This window comes from Melospiza georgiana, chromosome 9 (assembly GCF_028018845.1).
Source record: "Melospiza georgiana isolate bMelGeo1 chromosome 9, bMelGeo1.pri, whole genome shotgun sequence".
NCBI lineage: Eukaryota > Metazoa > Chordata > Aves > Passeriformes > Passerellidae > Melospiza > Melospiza georgiana.
Window position 1 is genome coordinate 7,783,982 of NC_080438.1, and position 23,013 is coordinate 7,806,994.

At 42.8% G+C, this 23,013-nt stretch overlaps 1 protein-coding gene across 1 annotated transcript in view; it reads right to left on the reverse strand.

Annotated features, from left to right (window-relative positions):
• HMCN1 (hemicentin 1) overlaps positions 1-23,013 on the reverse strand; it is a 163,760-nt gene that overhangs the window by 94,182 nt on the left and 46,565 nt on the right. The window contains exons 7-19 of the mRNA XM_058030107.1: positions 22,161-22,281; positions 21,422-21,685; positions 21,020-21,164; positions 17,332-17,453; positions 12,247-12,522; positions 7,245-7,386; positions 6,723-6,850; positions 5,907-6,020; positions 5,098-5,256; positions 4,250-4,444; positions 3,476-3,574; positions 1,952-2,079; positions 177-321 (exon numbers count right to left, since the gene is read on the reverse strand). Coding sequence (XP_057886090.1) covers positions 177-321; positions 1,952-2,079; positions 3,476-3,574; positions 4,250-4,444; positions 5,098-5,256; positions 5,907-6,020; positions 6,723-6,850; positions 7,245-7,386; positions 12,247-12,522; positions 17,332-17,453; positions 21,020-21,164; positions 21,422-21,685; positions 22,161-22,281 — 2,038 coding nt within the window. The remainder of the gene's footprint in view (positions 1-176; positions 322-1,951; positions 2,080-3,475; positions 3,575-4,249; positions 4,445-5,097; positions 5,257-5,906; positions 6,021-6,722; positions 6,851-7,244; positions 7,387-12,246; positions 12,523-17,331; positions 17,454-21,019; positions 21,165-21,421; positions 21,686-22,160; positions 22,282-23,013) is intronic.

Here is a 23,013-nt window from a genome sequence, read left to right on the forward strand (position 1 = left end):
TTGATCACTGAGCTCCTCCCTGTGCAGAGGACCCAATCTCCCCCGTGTTCCTTTACAAAGCAGCATCATGACAGGAGAGGCGCCGTGGGCAGCCGTAAGTGCAGCGAAGCAGTGAAAGCCGCTGTGGTCAGCGCTGCCCCTCGAGCCCCGGGCTGCAAGGGCAGGCTGCTGCTCACCGAAGACGTGGACAGTGGTGGTGCTGTTGCTGGTGCCCGCCACGCTGCTGGCCATGCAGGTGTAATCCCCCCCGTCCTGCAGCCGAACCCGCTCCAGGTGCAGGCTGCCATCGCTGCGCACGCTCACGTAGGGATTGGGAACCAGCTGCCAAAGGAGAGATGGAACCTTTCACTGGGAAATACTCCTGATACACCCTGGGATACAGTGTGGCTCTGCTTGGCTATGTCACATTGTTAAAAATTATGTGCTCCTGCAGAATTTTACTAGAGCTTTTCCTACTTTCCATTTTTAATACAAAACTAATTTTACTTAAGAGTTTCAGTAGCACCTCATATTTACTGCTGGAGTGAGAGTAAGAACTGCAAGAGACACTCTGCCACAGCATATCCTGTGCTGCCACTCCTGCTTTTAATGAAGCAAACCCAAATTTAGCTCAATTACTTCACTGTATTTTTATTGGTTATTCCAGTAATTGATAAGTGCAATGCCTTGTTCTTCTTCCACAAGCAGACTATTTTCCTTTACAGTTATCAAAACCTTCTAACTTCCATATCCATCAAACAGATTGGCTCCGAAGCAAACCATTGTGCAAGAGAATTGTAACTTTCACCAAGGAGTAAGCCTTGAAGAGTTATATATCCTACAGCAACATCAAACACCCTGAGCTTGGCAGCACAGCCCTCCCTCATAAAGAGTTGTTAGAAAGCAAATCTGTTCCAGTCACACTCAGAAGCAGCTGAATTCTTCTCTAAATATAACTTACTCCAACACTTTCCTTGGAGCACAGCATTTCCCAGCAGTTTACAATGACAGGAAACCAGCACTACTAGAGAGAGGAATTAGCAACTCAACAAGGAGGATCCTGCCAGTATTTCTCACAGAGCTTTACAGCCTGTGCTCCTTGCACAGCCTAAGGAAAAGCCAGTGATTCCCAGAGACACCTAAACTGAGCTGGAAACCTGAACGGGGGTCAGGGAGCACCAGGTTCTGCTTTGTGACAATACATTAGGCATTTTGCTACAGTTTTTTAATTCCGGTTGTGTAGAAAGGGTTTTAGGGAGAAATTAGGAACAAAGATAAAAAACTGCTTCATAGGGTAAAGTCAGAAATTTTAGTATTAAAGAACTGAAGTTTCATTCACACAACCAATCCAGGTGTGGTGTCCACAGCATCTTTCTAGAATCTGTGAGTGATTTGGGTGGGAAGGGATCAAAAAGATCACCTAGCTGTGTCGGCAGGAGATATAAACTGGCAATGGTATGTTCCCAAGGGGGAAAGAAAACACACTCATTCATGCTCTGAGTAGAGCACCACCAGGAAAGGAGGATATGGAACAGGGATGCTGGTATTTAATTCAGCCCATCAGCAACAGGAAAAGGCAAGATGTTAAAACATCTTAAATCTACAGAAATTTTCTGGTACCTTTATTTTGAAAAACCCACTTTTGTCATTCCAGCCACTAGCATTCCCATATTCAGAGTTCAAGGCTGAAGTTCATGAGCTACAAAAACGCATAAAACTCCTTTGAAAGCAAACAAAATAGAAGATAAAAGAATAACTCACAAATACTTTGGTTCAAAGTTCTTTTCTAGACCTCCCCATCCCTCACTGCCATCTCCTATTCCTTGATCTGTACATCAGGGTCAGAAATTTCCTGGCACAAGCAGTGATCACATTAACTTTCGTAAATTAAACCAAGCTGTTATCATGCCTTCGGATGTCAGTTGTAGCTTTCTTCTGCCAATAAATCTTACAGGAAACAAAGCAGTCTTACCACCATATTGTTTTTAATCCACCTCCTGTCTGGAATGGGGTTCCCAGCAAGCAAAACACAAGGCAAAGTGAGCTGCTGGCCCTCAATGACATTGGCTGTGGCTGGGCTTGCTCCAATCAGAGGAGAGACTTGAACAAAAAGGAAGAACAAGAAGAAATTACTAGGACTTCCTATATATTCATGTAAAATATTAAATTAAATCAGTATTAAATTGAAGATATGAAAAAAAAAAAAAAGACACAAATGTAGGGGTAGCACAGGAGAGATGGGAAGCTGGGGAAATCCACCAGCAGTGATCCTTAGTCTAAGGAATGGGAGCAAATGGAAGATGCTGTTCAGCTGAAACTGGATCCAATCAAGGGCTTCCCTGTGAAGTCTGGCACCAAGTTGATTTATCATTTTTCCTTACTTGGGCAAAATACCAAAGAACAGATGCAGTGGGTTTGGAGAGAACAAAAAGTAAGTTGCAATTTCCATTGGGCATAAAATTGTGAAGGATCAGAAGAGAGGTCACAGCCCAGCAGAAAACCTGCACATTCTGTGAAAAGCCAACAGCAAACATGACTGGGCACATGGCTGAGAAATTAAATTAAGTACTGGGCATTAAATAATACTTCAACACAGGTAAAAACATGTCTATCAAACCCTGCCAGTATTACTGGCTCTTACAGTAAGTCTGAAGCTAACAAATGGTTTCTTTGATGGCAGGGAGACTCTGTTCTTATCCTCATGCAAATGTACACATTCCATTGCATTATTTTTTTTTTTTTATTGCCAGATGTCAAACTGAGATAACAACCAAGCCTCTAGCAGCATGGATATTTGCAAGAGAGTAGGGTTAGATGGGCTATTGGGAAGGAATTGTTCCCTGTAAGGGTGGGCAGGCCCTGGCACAGGGTGCCCAGAGAAGCTGTGGCTGCCCCTGGATCCCTGGCAGTGTCCAAGGCCAGGCTGGATGGGGCTTGGAGCAACCTGGGACAGTGGAAGGTGTCCCTGCCCACGGCAGGGGATGGGACTGGATGGGTTGTAAGGTCCCTTTCAACTCAAACCACATTGTGGGATTCTGTGGTGAAGGCCAGATATTTATTGTCTTCTTGGATCACCAAGATTCCTTCCCACCTATCTCAACACTGACACAACTACATTCATGGCTGCCTTTATTTGTTTGTTTTAAGATTAATTAAATGGCAGGAACCTCATCATTAGCATCCATCATTATAGTGATTTTTCATTCCTTAGTAAATTTACTTCAGAATAAGAAAAAATACACAGGATAAATCACTTCTCTAAGGTTCCAGCTAAAAGTGCAGGTGGAATTAATTCCAGTTAGTGCAGACATTCAAAAAAATGTTCTAACAAGCAAAATCCACTGAAATAAATTACAATATTCCATTCCTAATTCAGTTTGTACAGATGACACATAAATACAGCACGCAGATAGGTCAGCATGTATGGACACAATCCCCAGGCATCCTGTCTGCTGCCCAAACCCCAACAGTTCCCACTGCCATGCACTGCTCTTACCCAGTCCTGTCACTGTGACCGTGGCTGGCCGGGACTGAATCCTCCCAAACTGGTTCTCAGCTTCACACACATAAGTCCCTTCATCACTGACCCACAGATCTACAGGGGAGAAAAGAGCTGACTGCAGGATCTGACATAATACTGCCCCTCCCGCTCCACATGGACACCATGTCCCCGTCTCTCCCACCTTCAAACACTCAGTTTGAAACACAGCACTCCTTTCCATCAGCCACCAAGTACCGAAGCAATGAAAATACAGAAAGGAATTAAAAGCTAATTAAGAAAACAGAATAATATTGCTCAGCATAAGAGTCACTGAAATGCTGCAAAATAATCAAAATTATAAAGCCACTTCCAAAGTTTTTATTATTACCCAAATTAGGACAGATCTAAAACACTGAGTTTGGAACCAGTTCTCTACCAAAAAAAAATCCAAAAAACCCCCACAACACAAAAGAAACCAACCACACCAAAACAAAATCCACCAAAAATGACAATTTGTGGCTCCTCAGGATCAGAGACTATAACCTATGTGTATTTCAACAACGATTAATAATAAATTACATGAAGAGTGAAGCCAATGACTAAACACAACTCATAGCAAAATGAACTGCATGTCAACAGCACTGATGTCACTATCACAAACACAATGTGTGATAGAAATCCAGTCTCTTTACACAGCTAACTTAATGTAGTCATACAGTAAAACTTAAATGCCTTGCAAATGTCTTAGTTCCTCATGGAGTCTGCTCTTTTAACGTTGAGTCTACCTACTCTGGATGGCCAGAGCGCCCGTCCTGAGCTGGCTGCTGGAGCTGAGTGCGAAGGGCCGGGAGAAGAGGGGAGCCCCATCCAGCCTCCTCCACGAGACCCTGGGCTCAGGGTAGCCCTGCACGTAGCACGGCAGCGTCACGTTGGAGCCCAGATCCGCGGATTCGTCACCCGGCTCCTGCGTGAAAACGGGGGGAGCTGGGGAGAGAGCACACACAGAAAGTGAGCACTGTAACACAGCCATCCCTTTCTCTAGCACCACTGATAATCTCAATTTTTGCCCCACTGTGCATAGGTTTTCTTCTAACATTCCCAACTCTAGAAACACTTTAAGTATCAGCGTTGCTAAATTCCTTGTCTTCTGCAAGCAGTGCCATGCATTCAGAAAGCAGATGTGTCTGACAGGAACATTTAACAGGATGCAATGTGTCAGGCCACAGGCAGATGGAAAGAATTAGGAAAGGAGGAGAGGGAGGGCTAAATTACTATAACCTCACAGAGTAACTCAAGTTTCTGTAATTAATTCTGTTTGAGAATTTTGTTAGGTTGAGGTTTTAACAGCTTCCTCCTCCTGTGCCTCTCTTCCTCCCCATAACTTCTTTACTTTGCAAAAGAAGTAAGACTGGGCTGGAAACAGATGGGTTTTAAGGTCCCTTCCAACCCAAACTATTCAATGATTCCAAGCTGGAGTCCAAATGGGACAAGGAAGCTGCTTAACTAACACCACCAAAAGGTGTTCCCAGCACACACACAGATCTGTTAGAAAGAACTGGGGAGCCAAGGCACCACTCCCTGACCAGTACAGCAACTCAGCAATCTGAGTGTGCCCCATGCAGGTTTTAACTACTTACACCCAACGTCCAGAGTTATCTTGCCAGCAGCTCTCCCTGCCTCATTGGTGGCAACACACGTGTAGTCACCAGCATCCAGGTCTTGTGTTTCCTGGATCTTCAGAAGACCCCGGTGAGTATCAATAACGAGAAATGCTGATGCCCTCAACTCTAAGTCACCTAAGTCCAGATAGAAAAAAGGCAATGTAACTGTTTACATCAAATGTATACCTATATTTATCAAAATTATCCCCACAAAACAGTGTCCAAGTTTAAGTTAGCTCACAACATAGCAGCTGTACAAGCTCAGCAGATGAGAACTCTGACTCCCACTCAGCTGAGAGGAAACGTTCATTACTACACTAAATACATCTTTTTTAAATTTATTGGTTCCACAAGGCAAAGACAAATCCAAGTATCTCTGGGCAGAGATCAGCAGTAGGACAGTGTGTCAGGCTGTACTTCTTCCCTAATTAGAGGCTATATGAAGACACAACAATAAGGGCTAGAGAAAAATATTTTGTGATTTTTGTAGCATAAAGCTAAATGTTTTTTGAAAGAACAAACCTTATGTAAGCAGGCAGGAGGCTCAGCTTTGTTTTACTATTATTATTAGTTATGCTACAGTGTGTTAATTCACCATATTTAAATAGAAGCAAGAATTTATGCCCTAGAGGTCAATGCCATTTCTTCTAGATTTAGAGAATTTCACAGGTCTGTCACTGGTTGAATACAACATAATGCTCTTGAGAGAAATGAAGTCACTTCCTGATCATTGTTTAAAATATTGCTGCTAAATAAATGACTCAGTCACCAAGCAATGAGCACACCTTTAAACCATTTCACTTGAGGGGGTGGGATTCCAGTTGTTTTACACTCCATAACAGTCGTGTCTCCAAGACCAACCAGAATTTCACTCTGGACTACGGTCAATGTTGGGCCCTCTAAAAAGAAATGAGAGAAAAAAATAAGCTCTGCACCCAAAGTACAGGTAATTTTTAAGATATAAAGCATGAAAGACTCTAATTTTCTCTTGTTATATGGACGAATGTTTGCATTAAAAGTCAAACAGACCTTAAAGTGGAAGATAAACACTGGGAAACAAGGAAAAGTAAAGTCTGGTCCAGAGCACCTGAATCATATGCAAAATGTACATTAAATATAAGGACAAGATCAGAAAAGTTTCATCATGTAGAAAGTAGTAACATGAAATCATTCTCCTCCTTCAGGTAGATGCTGGTCATAAAATAGTTTAATACTCCGCTATCAATATTTTAACACAGTATTTTGATACAGAAACAAAATTTCTTTTCTAAAGGACTCAGGGTTCCCAGTCTATCTCATAGTAAGACCCTATTTTAGGGTTTTTTTAACCTAAAAGTTTTCTTTTTTTTTTTTACCTAAAAAGTTTTCTTTTTAGAAAGAGCATCAAGCTCCAAATACTACCTAACAATACTACTCAGGTTTGAACCAAAAGCAAAAGAGACATTTGTGAGCTGTTCAACATATCTTCTGAGGTTTCTGAAATTTCTACCAGAATGTTCTGCAGGGTTCTACCCATTTTAACAGCTCCTCCTCCCTGATGATGAATTAGGGAGTTTATTTTTTAAATTTTAATACATAGTTTTCCTCACTTTCTCACTTACCAATGTATGTGAGGATGGATGTCTGTTTCTCTGTCCCAGCTGAGTTACTTGCCAAACAACCATAAATTCCTGCATCTCTGGGAGTTGCCTTTCTTATGATTAAGGTGCCTTCTGGGGTCATTCTGTACCTGGGAACACACAAGGGACCAAGCAAAATGATTAGAAAGAACAATGGTTATATCCACATTCCAAGCAGCCACAGCAGAATGAGCAGATGGTTTATAAATAGGTGTTTCTGGGGTTTATTTCCCCATGATAAACATTATTAGTACTATTATATCTAGTACTACATTTTGTGAAAAGTACATAAATTAATCTTGTAAAAAAAACCTGGAAAATAGAACTAAAGTGTTTCTCTGTTAGAGATGAGGTAATACAATTAAAGAGTTATCGAAGCAAAGACTGAGGTACTGTTTCCAAAACTGACAGACTCCTGTTCAAGTAGTAGAATATGTTGGCACTATTCAAACCTTCTTTCTCACATATGATATTAAAATAAATGGAGACAACTTCAAGTCCCACCTGCTGGAGCCAATCATAAACATATCGTTGAGTGTCCACACAACTGTTGGCTTTGGGTAACCTGTGGCAGAGCACCTGATGGACACTTCAGAACCTTCTGTAAAAGTCTGGTTCTTGGGTGAAATTACAAGCCTCGGAGGTTCTACCAAAAGAAATTAAAAACAGCATTTAAAAATTTCTTGTTAGAAAGCACAGGTTATGATAAGAACTTCATTGCCACTTTCAAATAGCCACATGGTGAGAAAGCAACTACTTGTTTCCACTGGCACAGTCCAAGTCTCAGACTAAAACACCTTTATAAAGGGGCATTAGGTCAGAATTCAGGCACTGGCCTTCCTGAGATGGGGTTAAAAAGGCAGCAAAAGAGTCAACTTCGACAAACACCAGACAACAAGCAACATGGAAGGTGTCCCTGCCCATGGCAGGGGTCAGAACAAAATGAGCTTTAAGGTCCCTTCCAACACACACCATTCTTTGATTCTATGAAATTTATTCAGACTACTGTACACTAAAACCCAAAAACCTTCAGGTGGGTCAATTGTCAGAATGCAACCTGAGGGATAAGAATGAAAGTCACAATATATGTGCAGACACACAAGTGTAAGAGAATAGAAACTGCAGTGTTAAAAATTGTAAAGGATGTTATGGATTTCAGGGGTGTTTTCACTAGAAAACCAATTGAGGAACTCAATAGAATTCATTCATTTTTAACCCAGAGAGGTTGTGGACTCCCCACCCCTCAAGTGTCCAAGACCAGCTTAGACAGGGCTTGGAGCAACCTGGGATAGGACAAAGTACCCCTGCCCATGGCAGAGGGTGGCACTGAATGGGCTTTAAGGTGTCTCCAACACAAACCATTCTGTGATTCCATAATTCTTAGACAGATTTCCTCAGTAAAAAAAAAACACCAAAGCAGTTCACTTGGGCAACAGACACTTTCTATGGTAAGTATGACTTTGTCTTACAGTGGCAAGAAGATCCACATCCGTGGATAACATTAGTTGAGCCCAGTGAAACTGGCTGTTACAAAATAAGTACTACCATTCTTCATCTTTGGAGCTTTGTCTTTTGCTCAGCTCTCTGTATTTATAAATTCCTGGACAAACCACAGGACAAAAGCCTAAGTCCAACTCCCATTTGTGAGAGTCCAAGAGGCTGAACACATGGAACCCAGAGGTACCTCACATGTAGGGCTGCTCTGCACAGCCCTTCTTTCTTTGTTCCAGTGGGAATTACCCCGTCCCACTGGCCATGGGGACACTTGACACATTTCAGTGGCTGCTAAGGAGCAGTGTGTGCAAGAGCCAGCACACAGCACGAGTGGGCAGGAAGGGGCCAGAAATGGGTCCATGTTACAGAACTGTCCCCTAGTGATTCATGATGTGCACAGCTGGCTCAGCTATTTTTATTTGGTTTGACATCCTGCCAAGAGATGCTGGGGGTATTCTGCATGCTCTGGTCACAGGAAGATCTTCTCTCCTGTTGGGATTAGAAACTGGCTCTGATGGCAATTACACATCAGGCTTTGGCAACACACTACTGTCCGTGCCAGTATTTTCACATGGTATTAACAGGTAAACAGAGCAGGAAAGAAAGTTTAACTTGTATTATATTTGTAATAAAATTATTAGAAAAAAGTCAATATACACAGCTGTAATAATCAAGATATTGACTAAGATCAGTGAGGCCCCATTTGCCCATCTTGTCTTCTTGCCCAAATGCCAGGGATCAGGCAGGCACACAGAAGGGCTTTCTTATATGTCAGGTACCTTTAATTTCCTTTGCTTTGTTCTCTGTATCTCAGAGGTAAAGATTTGTAGATAAAAGGGGAAGCACAAGCTCATTGCAGTGCCCATCTCATTCAAGGCTGCACAATGAAACCTTTTAAACAACACAGATCATGTGTAAAGTTTCTCAAGAGACCCCACCTACAGAGCTGCCTCCAGCTCTGGGCCTCCAACACCAGAAGGACTTGGAGCTGATGGAGCAGCTCCAGAGGAGGCCATGGAGATGCTACCAGGGCTGGAGTCCTCTGCTCTGAAGCCAGCCTGAGAGAGCTGGGGGTGCTCATCTGGAGAAGGCAAGCCTCCAGGGAGACCTCGAGCCCCTTCCAGTGCCTGAAGAGGCTCCAGGAGAGCTGGAGAGGGACTTGGGACAAGGGCCTGGAGGGACAGACACAGGGAATGGCTTCCCACTGTCAGAGGGCAGGGTAAGATGTGATACTGGGAAGGAATTGTTCCCTGTGAGGGTGGGGAGGGCCAATTTCAGAGTGTTTAAAAATCTCAGAGCAGTATAACCAGCTCCTCTCTGCCCATTATCACAGTGTGCATCCACAGATCTAAGTATCAGTTAGAGAGAGATCTGAAAGACCAGGATGTTTATTTCCGTATTGTATCTTTTCAGAGAAAGGAGCAGAAAAATTTTCCATTGGGAAAACGTAATCTATTGCCAGCTTTCCCAATGGCTGCATACAGAAGCTGAATGGTATCTGAAAGGTTTGCAAGTACTGTTACTTGTGATCATTTTAATTTGCCTGGAAAAAAATTATTTCCATCAGATTTCTGGGGGTACTCAGTGTGTGATTGTCATGTACAGCTTGCAGTGCTTGTTAGGGCCCGGAGTAGTTTTCCAAAAACAGTTTTTATTTGGCAGTAAAGAGTAAAGGGTGGCCAGAGGTAAGAACTACAGCTTTATAGGCTTGTCATTATTAACATCCCAAAGAGGGAAATTTGAAGTCTTGTTAATTGATGGAGATGGGTCCGTGCTCTGTGTAGTTCTAAGTAATTCAGAATGTCAAATTAAATTCATCCTGAAGCCCTTTATTATTGTTGGACCAGCTCCATGTAGATCTCTGAAATTCAGATCATAGGAGAATAAACACTGCTTTCATCCCCATTTTCTCTCTGGGGCGATTTAAGGCAGAGAACAAATACTGGTGGCTCTAAAAATAACCCAGCATCTGCTTTTCCTGCTGAAGGGGGTTGTAGTAAACCCTTGTTTTGAAAGTGCTGGGTTTGATGTTGCTGTTTCTGAAATGCAACGTTGATGTGCCTCCTGTGCCAGCATCTATGCAAGTACAGCCTGGAGCCTTCATGGGGCTGACTTTGTGCCCCAGTTGTGTGCTCTGTGCTCAGGAGAACACACTGTCCCCATCTCTCACTGCTCCCCACAACCAGGACACAGGTAGGGCACAGCCCTGTGTGAAACTTGGGCCTCTCTGTAGGCTGGGGGTGCTACCCAGAGCACTCTGGAAGGTCCTGGAATGCAGTTTGATAAAGCCCATTGAGTGCTAGGACTACAAAGTATGTGCTCAAATTTGGAGTTGTGCAAGAGTGGCTATGTAGCATGAGTTGCTCAAGTCCTCTCATCAGACTGGTCTTGTATGGAAACATAAATGAATTTATGAGGGGATTCCTTACTTTTTCAGGTGCCTACAGGACTATGTTGCAGCTGGATGGAAATAATTTTTTCCAGGCAAATTAAAATGATCACAAGTAACAGTACTTGCAAGCCCTTCAGATACCATTCAGTTTCTGTATGCAGCCACTGGGAAAGCTGGCAGTAGATTACTTTTTCCAAACAAAAGAGGCAGGCACTACTGCAGAAAGCTGAATTCAGCCACAGCTTAGTGTTTCCTATGTATTTATTCTGTTCTAAGCATCCTTTACAAAAAATATGGAAAACTCCACTCGGACTCTCAGCTATGGCTGTCTGAGCTGCCCAAGAGGGTTCTCTCAAACATGCTTGAAAGCTGTTAGCACTACCAGGACCAGCCAAAATGTAATTCCCAACCATTTGATACAAACATTCCACATATATAAAGGATTTGAAACTTGATATTCTGTTGTGACAGCAGTAAAACTCTGTTAGATGTACTAGAAAAAAACACCAGAAGCAATTTGGTCAATGTATTAAAGCTCTCAGCTGAGCCACAGACATTAGAGAGGAAAACCTAAATCCCAGGAAGAGAAGAATGAGGGAGAACATTTCTCTTGATGCCTCTGACATGCTTGAATGAGTGTCTTGATGGAAAAATACCGTACTAAAAATTCAAAACTAGGTTTTCCAAATGCATGGAGGTTGAGGTTTTTTCATTACTTTTTTCCTTTCAGCTTGGTTAAAGATTTAGGTTAGAGAAATCTAAATTAGTTAGAAATTAGGTTGAAACTCTGCTGTAGCAATCTAAGGGTAATTTAAACAGATATTGAAAAACCACACCTCATTCTGCTGTATTTTGTACTAGACCCTGCCCAAGTGGTTCTACTAGGTACCTACACAAGGTATTCTACCTCGGTAACCAATATAGGAAAAACAACATCCCTTTAATAACTTTTACAACTCCGCCTTCAGCCTCTGTTTTGGAGCACCTCAGGTCAAGCTATTCCATTCAAAACTGTTTTTTTACATAATTCTAAGTTTTCCATTAGCTAACAAATTACTACAATTCGAGCAGAAAAGTTAATTAACGATGGCACCCCCTCCGCACAGAACATGGCCCAGCAGCATCGCAAGCAGAAATCTGTTGGAACCACCTAAAAGTGACAGTAAGATTTTGAGTTCTGTCACTCCTCACCCATAGACAGGCACCAAAGAACCAAGGTTCAAATCTCCACACAATCAAGGCAAATAGAAAAAAAAGATCCTGCAGTGCTTCAAACTCTTAAAAATACTTGGTCCAATACTAATTATTGCATTTATACATATTTGTTCCTGGTATACAGCAAAAGCCCAGACCTAGATTTGTTTGGTCTCGCTCATGCTGCCTTTTTTAGTTCTGACTGTTTTTTTATGAAATCACACAATGGTTTTGGTTGGAAGGGATATTAAAGCCCCTCTCATTCCACCCCCTGCCATGGGCTAGGACACGTTCCACCATCCCAGGTCACTCTGAGTTCCGTCCAGCCTCGGACACTTGCAGGGATGGGCCTGTCCAAGGCTGTGTGCAGTCTGTTCCAAAGGGAGCCCTGCCAAGTGAGCCACGTGCGCGGTATCCCATCCTTACCTTGCACGGTGAGGAAGACGGACGCCGTGGCAGACCCACCCTCGTTGGCAGCAGTGCAGCTGTAGCTGCCTGCGTCCGAGAGCCGGGCGGGCCTCAGCTCCAGGGACAGGTTGGCCAGGACGCGGAGGCGCAGCGGGTCCTGCAGGCGCGCGTCGCGCCCATGCCGCTGCCAGGTGAGGTTGTAGGGCCCTGCGCTCAGCACCAGGCAGCTCAGCACCGCCCCGGCCCCGGGCAGCACTGTCACGTTGGCGGGCACCTGCAGCACGGGCGGGGGCTCTGCAGGAACGAGAGCAACGGGGTTAGAGACATTTCAGCGACCAGGGCATTCACATTCTCTGAAAAAATCCCTTCGCCCAGGATTTTTCTCCTGTGAAGCTGAGAGGCCTCAGAGAAAAAGGAAAACAATTCTTATCTCATTTGCTGCGCCTGTGTTGCTCACAAGTGGAACGCATTGCAGGAGATTGTCTACTTGAAGGGAATTGATAATTGGGTTCTGGTGTGAGTTGTTTTGACTCATTGGCCAATTACAGCCAAGCTGTGTTGAGACTCTGGAAAGAGTCACGAGTTTTCATTATTATCTTTCTAGCATTGAGTAAGTATCCTTTCATTATTCTTTAGTATAGTCTACTATTCTTTAATATAATATAGTACTATAAAGTAATAAATGAGCCTTCTGAGAACATGAAGTCAGGGGCATCATTCCTGCCTTCGTCGGGGCATTCCCAGCAAATACAATGAGTGACCTTTCAGCATTTGCACATTCCTGATGAACAACTCTAGGCACACTACAGAACAAAAAAAAATTAGTATTTAAATATTAAAATATTTATCTATTATGTTAGGTGTCAAATAATTTAATGAATTGAGTTAGTTAATAATTCTGGCTTAATATTTGGTTTCATCTCACATTCTGAAGCCACAAATAGAACCCAGGACAGCAGCCTCATTCTCTGATGCTCAGCTACCTGCCAGGAGCTCACATCATAAGGACACAACTTGGTCTAGATCCAAACTACCACATCCTGTAGGATGGAAAAATCACATCCTGTATGAGAAGGGGCAGCTCTGTGTTTTTTGAGCACAGCCAACAAGGGATCATTGTCACAGCAACAGGAGGGAGGGAGACAGGACCAACACAGGCCTCCGAGTCTGATCTCTGCCCCTGGTGGCATCTGAGCTGTGCAGATTTTTACAGGTTGTATATGGAAAAAAAATACGTTAGTAGGAAATTCTTCCAGCAGCAACAATGGAACCAAGTTAACACCATTGGTGAGCTCTTTTCAGGATGGATTCTATACAAAAATGTGGAAGGAGAAAGCATCCATACTCTGATTAAGGACCTCATGAAATAGGGTAACAAATGGGGAGGTAATAAACAGTACACACAGAGACAGACAGCAGACACAATGCCAACAGCCACTCCTCCTCATGCTGACTGAAGGGCACCAAAAGTTACCAGCACCACTGCACAGAGGGGCCAGCCCAGGCTGTGCAGCTGGTAAGGACACAAACCCAAGGTCCCTGCTATGGTGGGGGCGAGAGGCAGCTGGCAAACTCATGAAGCAACATACAGGGAAGTGAATCAGAGAGGAGAAAAGGGAGGAATAGGCAAGGAAGGAGCGTAAAAGGGGCCTGTCCCCTGTAAAGCACCACCAGCCAGCACACTGTCTGCCCCAGCCCTTGTCCTCTCTCACTAGTAAATCCCTTCTTTAAGTCTCCCAGGGTAACTTCATTCCCTGTCCCTTCTCTGTATCCCTGCAAATACTAAGTGCCAGCTACTGGGGGACTGGTGTGAGTAGACTGGGTGCCAGCTGCTGGAGTCAGACCAGGGGTTTAGGAACCCCATGTCAGTGGCACCACCCCTGGGGGCCTGGGGTCCCAGCCCCAGCTCTTGGAGCCCACAGTGACCTCAGGCAGTGCTGTGCTGCTGCACACCAGGTGTCCCTGGGCACATGGGATGAGCTCTGGCAGCCAGGGAGGAGGAATTCCTGCAGCTATGTGCAATATCCTTCAACTCTCACTTCCACTCAAATCTCTGGGAATTTTGTTATCGTCTCCTGTACATATTTTATGCTGTAACTCCCAGTATTTGTTATCTCCTTTCTACCTGACCCATCTGTACAGCTCTATCATGTTCCCAGAAAAAAGCAGATGCACTAATACTCCACTGAAATTGAATTTTGAAATCACATATGGTTAAAATAGCAGCAGTCATTCTGCCCCTCGAGATATTACTGATCAAGGAGGCAAACATTTCAAGAAAGAAAATAAATTATTTATGACTTTATGCTTTCCCATTAAAAATATCACATGTATCCCATTTGGTTTTCCCCAGACTGGTTCTTGAACAAAGAAAACTGTAATAAATAATACTTTGAGAGGGATGCTTGTGCAGAAATGAGACAGCTGTAACAGCAAGACCAAATCTTTATCAGTACACACTAAAACGCAACTATCCTAAAAACGCAAGGATAACAAGAAATTAAAAAAAAAAACAACTGTATTTATTAAGGGTTAAAGTTACTCCTAAGCCCTGAACCAGCAATAAATCCTCCTCCTCAAGGTCTCCAGGGGGGTCTCAGATGAGGTTCAGTGCTGGATCCCTGCACAGCACTGTGTGCTGGGTCTGCAGCTCTGCCTCCCTACAAACAAAGTCCTGACAGCAATCACCCCATTGCCAAATCCAATGACTTTAACCCTTGCAGAGGACAGTCAGGGAAAGCTATACTTGCTTACTGAATGGAGTTTCTCCCCTGTACTTGTGGGTTTGGGAGAAACAATAAATCATCTGCTTTCCACAGGCTTATCATCAAATATGTTACCTAAACTCAGGAGAGAGAGATGAGGCCAGTACAGGACTGGAATACTCATCCTTTGAGTGCCAGTCTAGAGGGACATCACAAGTTTTGGACTACCCCAGGCACTGCCCACAGCAGTGCTCACACTGAGCCTTCCCCCAGCACTTCTTGGCCCTTCAGTTAGGGTGCTGCACAGGCTAACGAGCTGTTTGACATTTTAAAGATTTAATAGGAGTAAGAGTCAAACTCAAGTGCTTGCTTTCTGTGAAATGAGAAAATGTTGGCACAGCTCCAATACCTTTCACACAACAGTTGCCAGAATGGATTATCTGTGCTATACTGTCTGTCAGCTGGGTAAACCAAGAACACTTAAAAAGATTGTTTACTTTGCTTCAAGAAGAAATTTCAAGTAATTTTCTTGCAAATATTTGTACACAAGGATTTCAAAGCATCTCCCTCCCATTAATCCTCTGCAGGGCTCTGAACAGAACAAACTGTCATGTTTACAGAGTGACTCAGTTCCAGGCCATCTCTTGTGCTTTGTAAACGAGGGGATATGGGATTTTCCCCCTTATTACTCTTGGCTTTCATGTGCTACCAACATCACAAAAAAAAAGGGTCAGGATTCTCCTTCACGTTTCTTTTTGATGAAGAGAATCTGGAAGTTGCAACTTCCAGACCGAGAATCTTTATGCCCACAACTGCTTGCCCTCTAAGCCATGGTTTGAAACAAGCATCTGGGAATATCCTTTCTGCTTGATTTTTGTGGCTAAAATATAAACTAGTGCTCTAGAACCAAGACTTGGGTTAGGACAGATGTTACTGTTCCTTCTACTCACTACTTCATGTGAATAAAAGGATGTTCCTCTCCTCAAATGCATCCTTTGGTCTAAGAGGACTCTTTCTCTCCAAACTTTGCCTTGCATAAAATCAATGCTATCACACTGGTTTCTTAGAATTTGCTCATAGTACAATGAAAGGAACACCTTTGCCTGGAAAAGGGAAGGTGAAGGGTTATGGAGCCACCCTCTTCAGCTACTGAGAGGGTTGTTTTAGGGAATACACAATGAGAGTGTTCTCAGGGCACAGGAGAGGGGAAAAAAAAGATGACAGTCTTTCTTCATAACATGCAGCAGGGGAAATTCCAATCAGATATACAAAGTATTTTCCTAGTGGGGGTAGTTAAGCACTGAAGGCTGCCCACGAACTTGTGAAATCTCCACCCTTGGGGACATTCAAAGATTGATTGGACAAGTTCCTGAAAAACATAATCAAGCCTGGAAGCTAATTCCCTTTGAGCTGTGAATTGGACTAGATGACTTCTAAAGGTGCCTCCAGCCTGAATTGTTTTGTGATTCTGTGATTCATAACCCACCTGCAGTGGCTACCTGGAGTAGCTACTGCAAGAGATAAGAGGCAAGACAACTTTAATTTCAAGCCCTTAAATGAAACCCTGAGTTGAAAATGTTGTTCTGAGTTCTCCCATTCCTCCCTGTCACAGATTATCTCCTCCAGTGTTTTTCCAGCTCACCAGCAACAGTTTTCACTTGCTCCAAGACTCATATCTGATCAACACCAACACAAGGCTGTATAGAATTGATTTTTACTACAAATCAGAAATTATTTTTCCCTCTCACTCTGTCTACACTGCAACTGAAAAATTAAGTGACAAAATTTGCTATAGTATGGGCAGGGGTCTAATCCATCCACCCACAGACAGAAATAAGCATACTGTTTATTCAAAATTATCTTTGTGATAAGCCCTACTTTTTACCTCGTTCATTTTACTTCCTCACATTTATTACCACTTTTAAGAAATTCAAGATAATAGATGAGATTTCCAACAATTTACCGAATTTTGTATTGTAAAAAAGCAAAAATTTGAACACAAGTTTCTTACTTCCTTGTCTATCAGATAACAGATACATACATTGACATTTTAAAGATTTAATACATACAATCATACATACATACAACCAAGTCAACATATAATTGCTACAAAGTGAAATAAAAACAAGAACAGTTGAAATCTAAGATTTAAGTTTTGGATTCTACAGGTCAGATCTATTCTGCAAGTCCAACTGATAGAAGGAACTAAAAGAAAACCAAATTTAATATTTAAAACAGGTTTGTTGAATAAACCTCAGCTCACTTGTGGACACAGGTAAGGAAAAAACACAGTAATTAAAAATACATTTAAAACTGGGGATGTATTATATCAGCCCTATGTGCCTTTCTTAGGTGTTGTACCCAAGTCGCCCACCCCAGAAGGGCGGCTGGGACGCACCTGACACGTCGAGGAACGTCTGCGCGCGTCCTGTCCCCGCAGTGCTGCTGGCCACGCACTCATAGAAGCCCTCGTCGGACACGGACACCTGGGCAATGTCCCAGCTCATGCTGGATGACTCTCTGCAGGAGAAAAGGGCACCCACTGAATCCCTCAAGGAACCAAGACCTGCACCAGCTTGGTTTCCTGACTGCAGGCATAAGAGAGTTTCACAATCACCAAGAGGCATGACAGACCTTCGGATGAATCAAATTGGACGTCACTTTATGGATGGCATTTTCTCCTAAGATTTTGCAGAATGTCCCACTTGCACATCAAAAACTAAACCTTTAACAAGTCAGCAGTTGTCACACAATACCCAAATGCAGTGTATTTGCTGTCATTCCCTCAGCTGCTTGTGCTCTGTTGTATTTACCACCTGAGATGACACATTCCCTGAAGCCAGCAAGTTTCTGTGCAGAGCCAGTGTGTGGTACCAAACCCATGCCTCTTACCAGCAAAGGCAACAAGGTCTCATCCTCCCACTTGAGCTTCCCAAACTCACAGGTACAGCAATCCAGAGAAGCACTGCAGGTACTATCTAGATCCCAGCAAGGCCAAGGCTGCTGGGCAGTAACACCATGTTGGTATCACACACAATGTGAAAGCAAGAAGGGAATAAAATTGTAGCTATGTAGGCTGCTTACATGCACTTCAAAACAAACATTTTCAGTCTCTCATGATATAAAACCACATTTTATAAACTTCTGGTGCTGCAGACACACAGAGGACAACATAAATGAGCAAACCAGTGGTTCTGCACTATCCCAGTGCTCCCCATGGCCTGTTGCTATGGCACACAAACAAAACTGATAAGCACCAAAATATCTGTGAGAGCTTTGGCAAGTAATTGCCACATTACAGGAAAACACTACATTAATGACCCCTTTGTTTGTCTGAATAGATTGATTTATCAGCCCTTAAAGGATACAGAAGGAACAAGAGACTTGGAATATGCATGGAAGGTCAATGCTGTAGCACCATGAGACAGACAATCCAACCACACCACAAATGAAAACAGTCTACAGTGACCTTAAATGGCTTTCTACTTGTTCCCTCTTACTTCATACTTACTCTAGATAACCTAATATATCATACTTCAAATCTATGACATTTCCCACTGCAATGCTGGCACATGGACATGGCAGCAATTGCCAGCACTAAAGAATAAGGTGGTGTTTCTTCCAAATAATGAGTGAGAAACTCCTTTATTTCGTGGAAAGTATGTTAAAAGTGAGGTTAGGCAATCCTGTTCTGCTTCCTTCCTGACTTGTGCTACATGCCAGATGTCAAACATGGAAGCCTTGAGAACAGAAGCACAAAGGGAAATGTGCCCAGGGGCATGGAACAGCTTGGCAAAACAAAGACCTGTGGTGGACTATTAAAGAAAAATTTAGAAATCAAACCAACACTGGCAGCAAGGACTAACATAGCTCAGGGCATTTGCTCCACACACGGGCACTGGGTGAGGAGCTGTAACTGCACACAAATCACAGCACATGTCATGGGATAATTCAGTACCTTCCAGCACCACTGCTATCTACCAAATTCATTTTACTGTACATGTAATCTGCTGACTGGGCTGTTTGTGTGGGCAGCTGGGCAACTACAAACACTCAAACTCCCCAGCCCAAATGAACCCCTGGCTCTCAGTCATGCAAAGAGCATGGTGGTGCTTGGGTTGTGTCAGACCTCACCTCCTGGACACCCCGACCATGCTGCTCCAGACCCAGCTGGGAGCTCACAGGCAGAAATGAAATCTATAATTTCACTTCCTAGCACATGGTTTGGAGGGATATATTCTGCATAGTTTACTAGACTTGAATAGGAACCACAAACAGCAGTTGATTATCAGTGAATTTTTTAATTATCATGATTGGTATTTTGATTAACTACATTAATTGCCTTCCTTGTCAGAATTTAAGGTCTTATTTTCGCTGGTTCTAATCTCTGCAGGATTGGTGGGATCTGCTATTTCTAATTCAGAATGGACTGCTCAGCTCCCACTGCCCACTGGAATGAGGTGCTCAACTACTGCTCTTGACCTCCTTTATCAGGCTGGTAAAAAGTTAACTGGGATATTGAGCAAAACACAATTTTTCTTACTACGGTACCACAGGATGCAGAAATGTAGAAAGACAAAACTGTTAGAACTTGACAAAAATTTGTTCTTCCTAACCCATGTTCTTAATTAAAAATTATGAATTATTATTGGAGCTGATAGTACCTCTGGAAATAAAGTAAAAAAAATAATTCAGATTTCAAGGTCTGTTCTCCTAATGAACCTTGAGCCTGTAGTCATTCTAAGGGTATTTTCACACAGACAACTGTCACAATAGAAATACAATATTCAACTCATAAACCATTTAGGTTTTAAAATAAATATTAAAACAGTTGAGTGAAGACATCTCAACACCAAAACAAAACTCATTCAATGCAGAGGAATACCACAGTTCAAATCTGCACTGAACAAACCCTGCTGGACAAACCCTGCCTGGAACTTCACTACAAATACGAGGTAAACAAGCCAAGCTGAATTAGATCCTATTTAACTGTGACTAACAATATCTGGCTTGAGATATGTTTTGTTAAATTAAATTGGATGATGTGTTCATTCATCCGCTCTGTAACAGAAAAAAGAAAACCGTGGCCGAATCAGCGGTGCTGGATGTGTGAAGAACAAGGAGAAGTCTGGGGTTTGATACCTAAGGAATGGAAAACATTACACAGCAGCCCAAGTATGCGCTGTGCTGGGGCTGACTGTGTCAGTGGCACCTCATTAAAACCCAAACCACACCAAGCTGCAGCATTTCCCACTGCCAGCAGTGCACAAGGGAGCTGCAGGATGTGCTCACTTGGGTATGCTGTACCTGCTGGGGAATGCAGAGTTTAGCCTACAGTCTGCTCCTGAGGTGCTCTGGGCTGCACAGGAGGCTGCTGACCGTGTTTCCTAGGGCACCCTTCCCTTTTGGTTTTAACAAACAGAATCAAAAGGGGCACTTTATGAGTATTTTAACTAATTAACCTTTTCTTTATTATTATTCTCTCACCCTACAAAGAAAGAGCAAACAATTATTTTTCTATACAGAAATCTGAAGAGCCTTCTGGTATATCCCACATAAATTTTGCTATTTTGAGAGATTTTCTGAAGATGAAGGTTTCTAGGGCAAGTCATAGGACATACTTCTAGGGCCTCCACGAAAGGCATTAAAAATCAAACAAATTAATGTATGCCCATTCATCTACATATCACTGGGGCCAGAGTGAGGGGTGTGTTTAATAAACAAAGCTAGTTACCAATTTTGCATAATATTTAAAAATATAAATTAAAACCATTTGCCTTCTAGACTTTTAGATCCAGTTTATCATAACTTCAGAGCACACATTTGAGGGGAATTTAGGCCAGAACCTTATAAATCCCATCACACGCAGAGTGTATATCCTCCTCTATACATGATATATAGATATATCTCTCTGTATATAAATATTATCAATATCTCCATAAAATACAGCTTTCCTGATGAAGAGCACCAAAAATAATAGACTAGAAGCAGCAGGATGTAGACAGCACATAGCAGTAAAAAATAATAGAATTCATAAGCTATAAATAGGAAATGAAGCAGCATTGTGAAAAAAGGTCACTACTTACTTGAAGAACTGATCCACTCCCAGTTTGACTCCATTTTTAGTAAACCTCTGAGTAAAAGGTATAAGGCTGTCAACGTGGCAAGGAACAGAGCCTGGCTGTAAATAATATCCTGGAGTCTTCATGGGCATTGTAACTTTGGGGGCATCTGAAGAAAGAAAACATTCCCCAGAAAGTATATTAACAGCTACTCACACACATGCCATCCTTTCCTTTTGTTAAAAGGAAGCTCAATTTCTGATAAATCTCCACTTAGTGGGTATTGACCATTATGAACTAGAGACACAACTTTGGAAGGGAACAGCACAGAAAGTACTTGCATAAGTTATAAAAGCATACAAGACTTCAGTTTCAACTGACACAGATGAGACAAATGAACAGTCAATTCAAGTTAAAGTCACTTACCAGGAATAATACTAGAAAACAAAACACTTGAAACTCTCTGAAAAAGATAACCATCCTTGTCATAGCCCGTAATTTTAACAAAAAAAGCTTCATCTGGTGGAATGAAGTCAGAAATATTCCATAGTCCATAGGGCTTTCTGTCAGGATAGTATCTCACAGGCAAGGTCTTAAGGAGCTCCCCTGTAATACTCAGAAGTTCCAGACGGTCTACTCTAGCTGGAAGCAGGATCCCTGTGGTATTCAGCAGCATGAAGGTAGGAATCCCTAGAAAAACAGAAACACACTATTTTAAGTGCTAAAGAAAACAGATAATTAAAACATGAAAGATTAAATTCCATCTGCATGGCTCACTACTCCATGAATGCAGCATTCAGCTCCAGCCTTTACCTACTGAGTAGGGAAAGACTAAATTGTGCTCAGCTGAGCTCTGCTTATTAGCCATGAGGAGACACAGCTGGGGAGAGTTTAAATTACTGATTTCCAACAGGTGTTTCTGAAAAAGCAGCTTCTTTATTCACTCCTCACCGTGCCTCTAGGTCAAAGCCTTTTTCAGAAGCTCCAAAAATAACAGAAACAGCACTGGATTCTGAGGCATAGTTAAGAATATCTGTATTTATGTCACACAAAGCCCCTTCCCAGGAACCAACCCACAGCATCCCCAAAATTATCACAAAGCTCGTCATAGAGCTGTACTTGATTCTGGGGGCCTGAAGGTATTTAACATGAAGTGGAAACAAACCTTGCACTGGCCTGCTGGATGTTTTCTTGAAGTCCAAGGTGGGCTTTCTGGAGAAGCCAGCCCTGAAGTCGATGGTGCTGAGCCCCGTGATGCGCACAGAGTGCCTCCCGCTGCTCGAGGTCTGCAAAACAGGCAGCACATGGAACCAGCACTGCAGGCACTGCACACAGCTGAGCCAGCCCTGAGCTCAGAGACTGGCTCCAGCATGGCTCACAGCAGCACAGCCTTATGGCTAAGTGGTAAGGAAAAGCACCTTGAAAAAAGCTTTGCTTTCACACCCAGCCCTACAACTGTGGTGTCAGCAAAGACAGCCAGTTTGTCTTGGAAGGAAATCACACCAACAAATCCACAACTAATTGCCTGCAATGACACTGGTCTGGGAGTTAGGACCTGACCATTACAAACTCCACTAGAAAATGGTGAGTGAATCAGAACTCAACAGAAAAATCTATGCATTAAAGGTGCTTCTCTTCCCTGGCCAAGGGGGAACAGAGGATGCACAGGTACCTCTGTTCTGTACCCTTGTACCCTCAACTGGTCATTCTGCTCCAATCAGCAAAAAACAAATCAGAACAACCCCCACCCATCCATCACCCTTGAACAGCCTGAGCTTCATGTTCTGAAGAGTACAGCTGCTTTGATGCACATCTTAGAAGACAAATCAAAGAAGACAAATCAAAGTTATAATAAGTTAGTTCCTAATTCTATGCAGAGAAAGAAAGGCCAGGTGCTACTTGCCAAAGGTGCACAGGAACCCCTGGTTTTTCCTCCTCACCTACTTCTACACCCTTCACATGTCTGGAAGCTTCTACTGAGCTTTCCCTGGAGTTTTACCCGATTCATTCTCAAATTC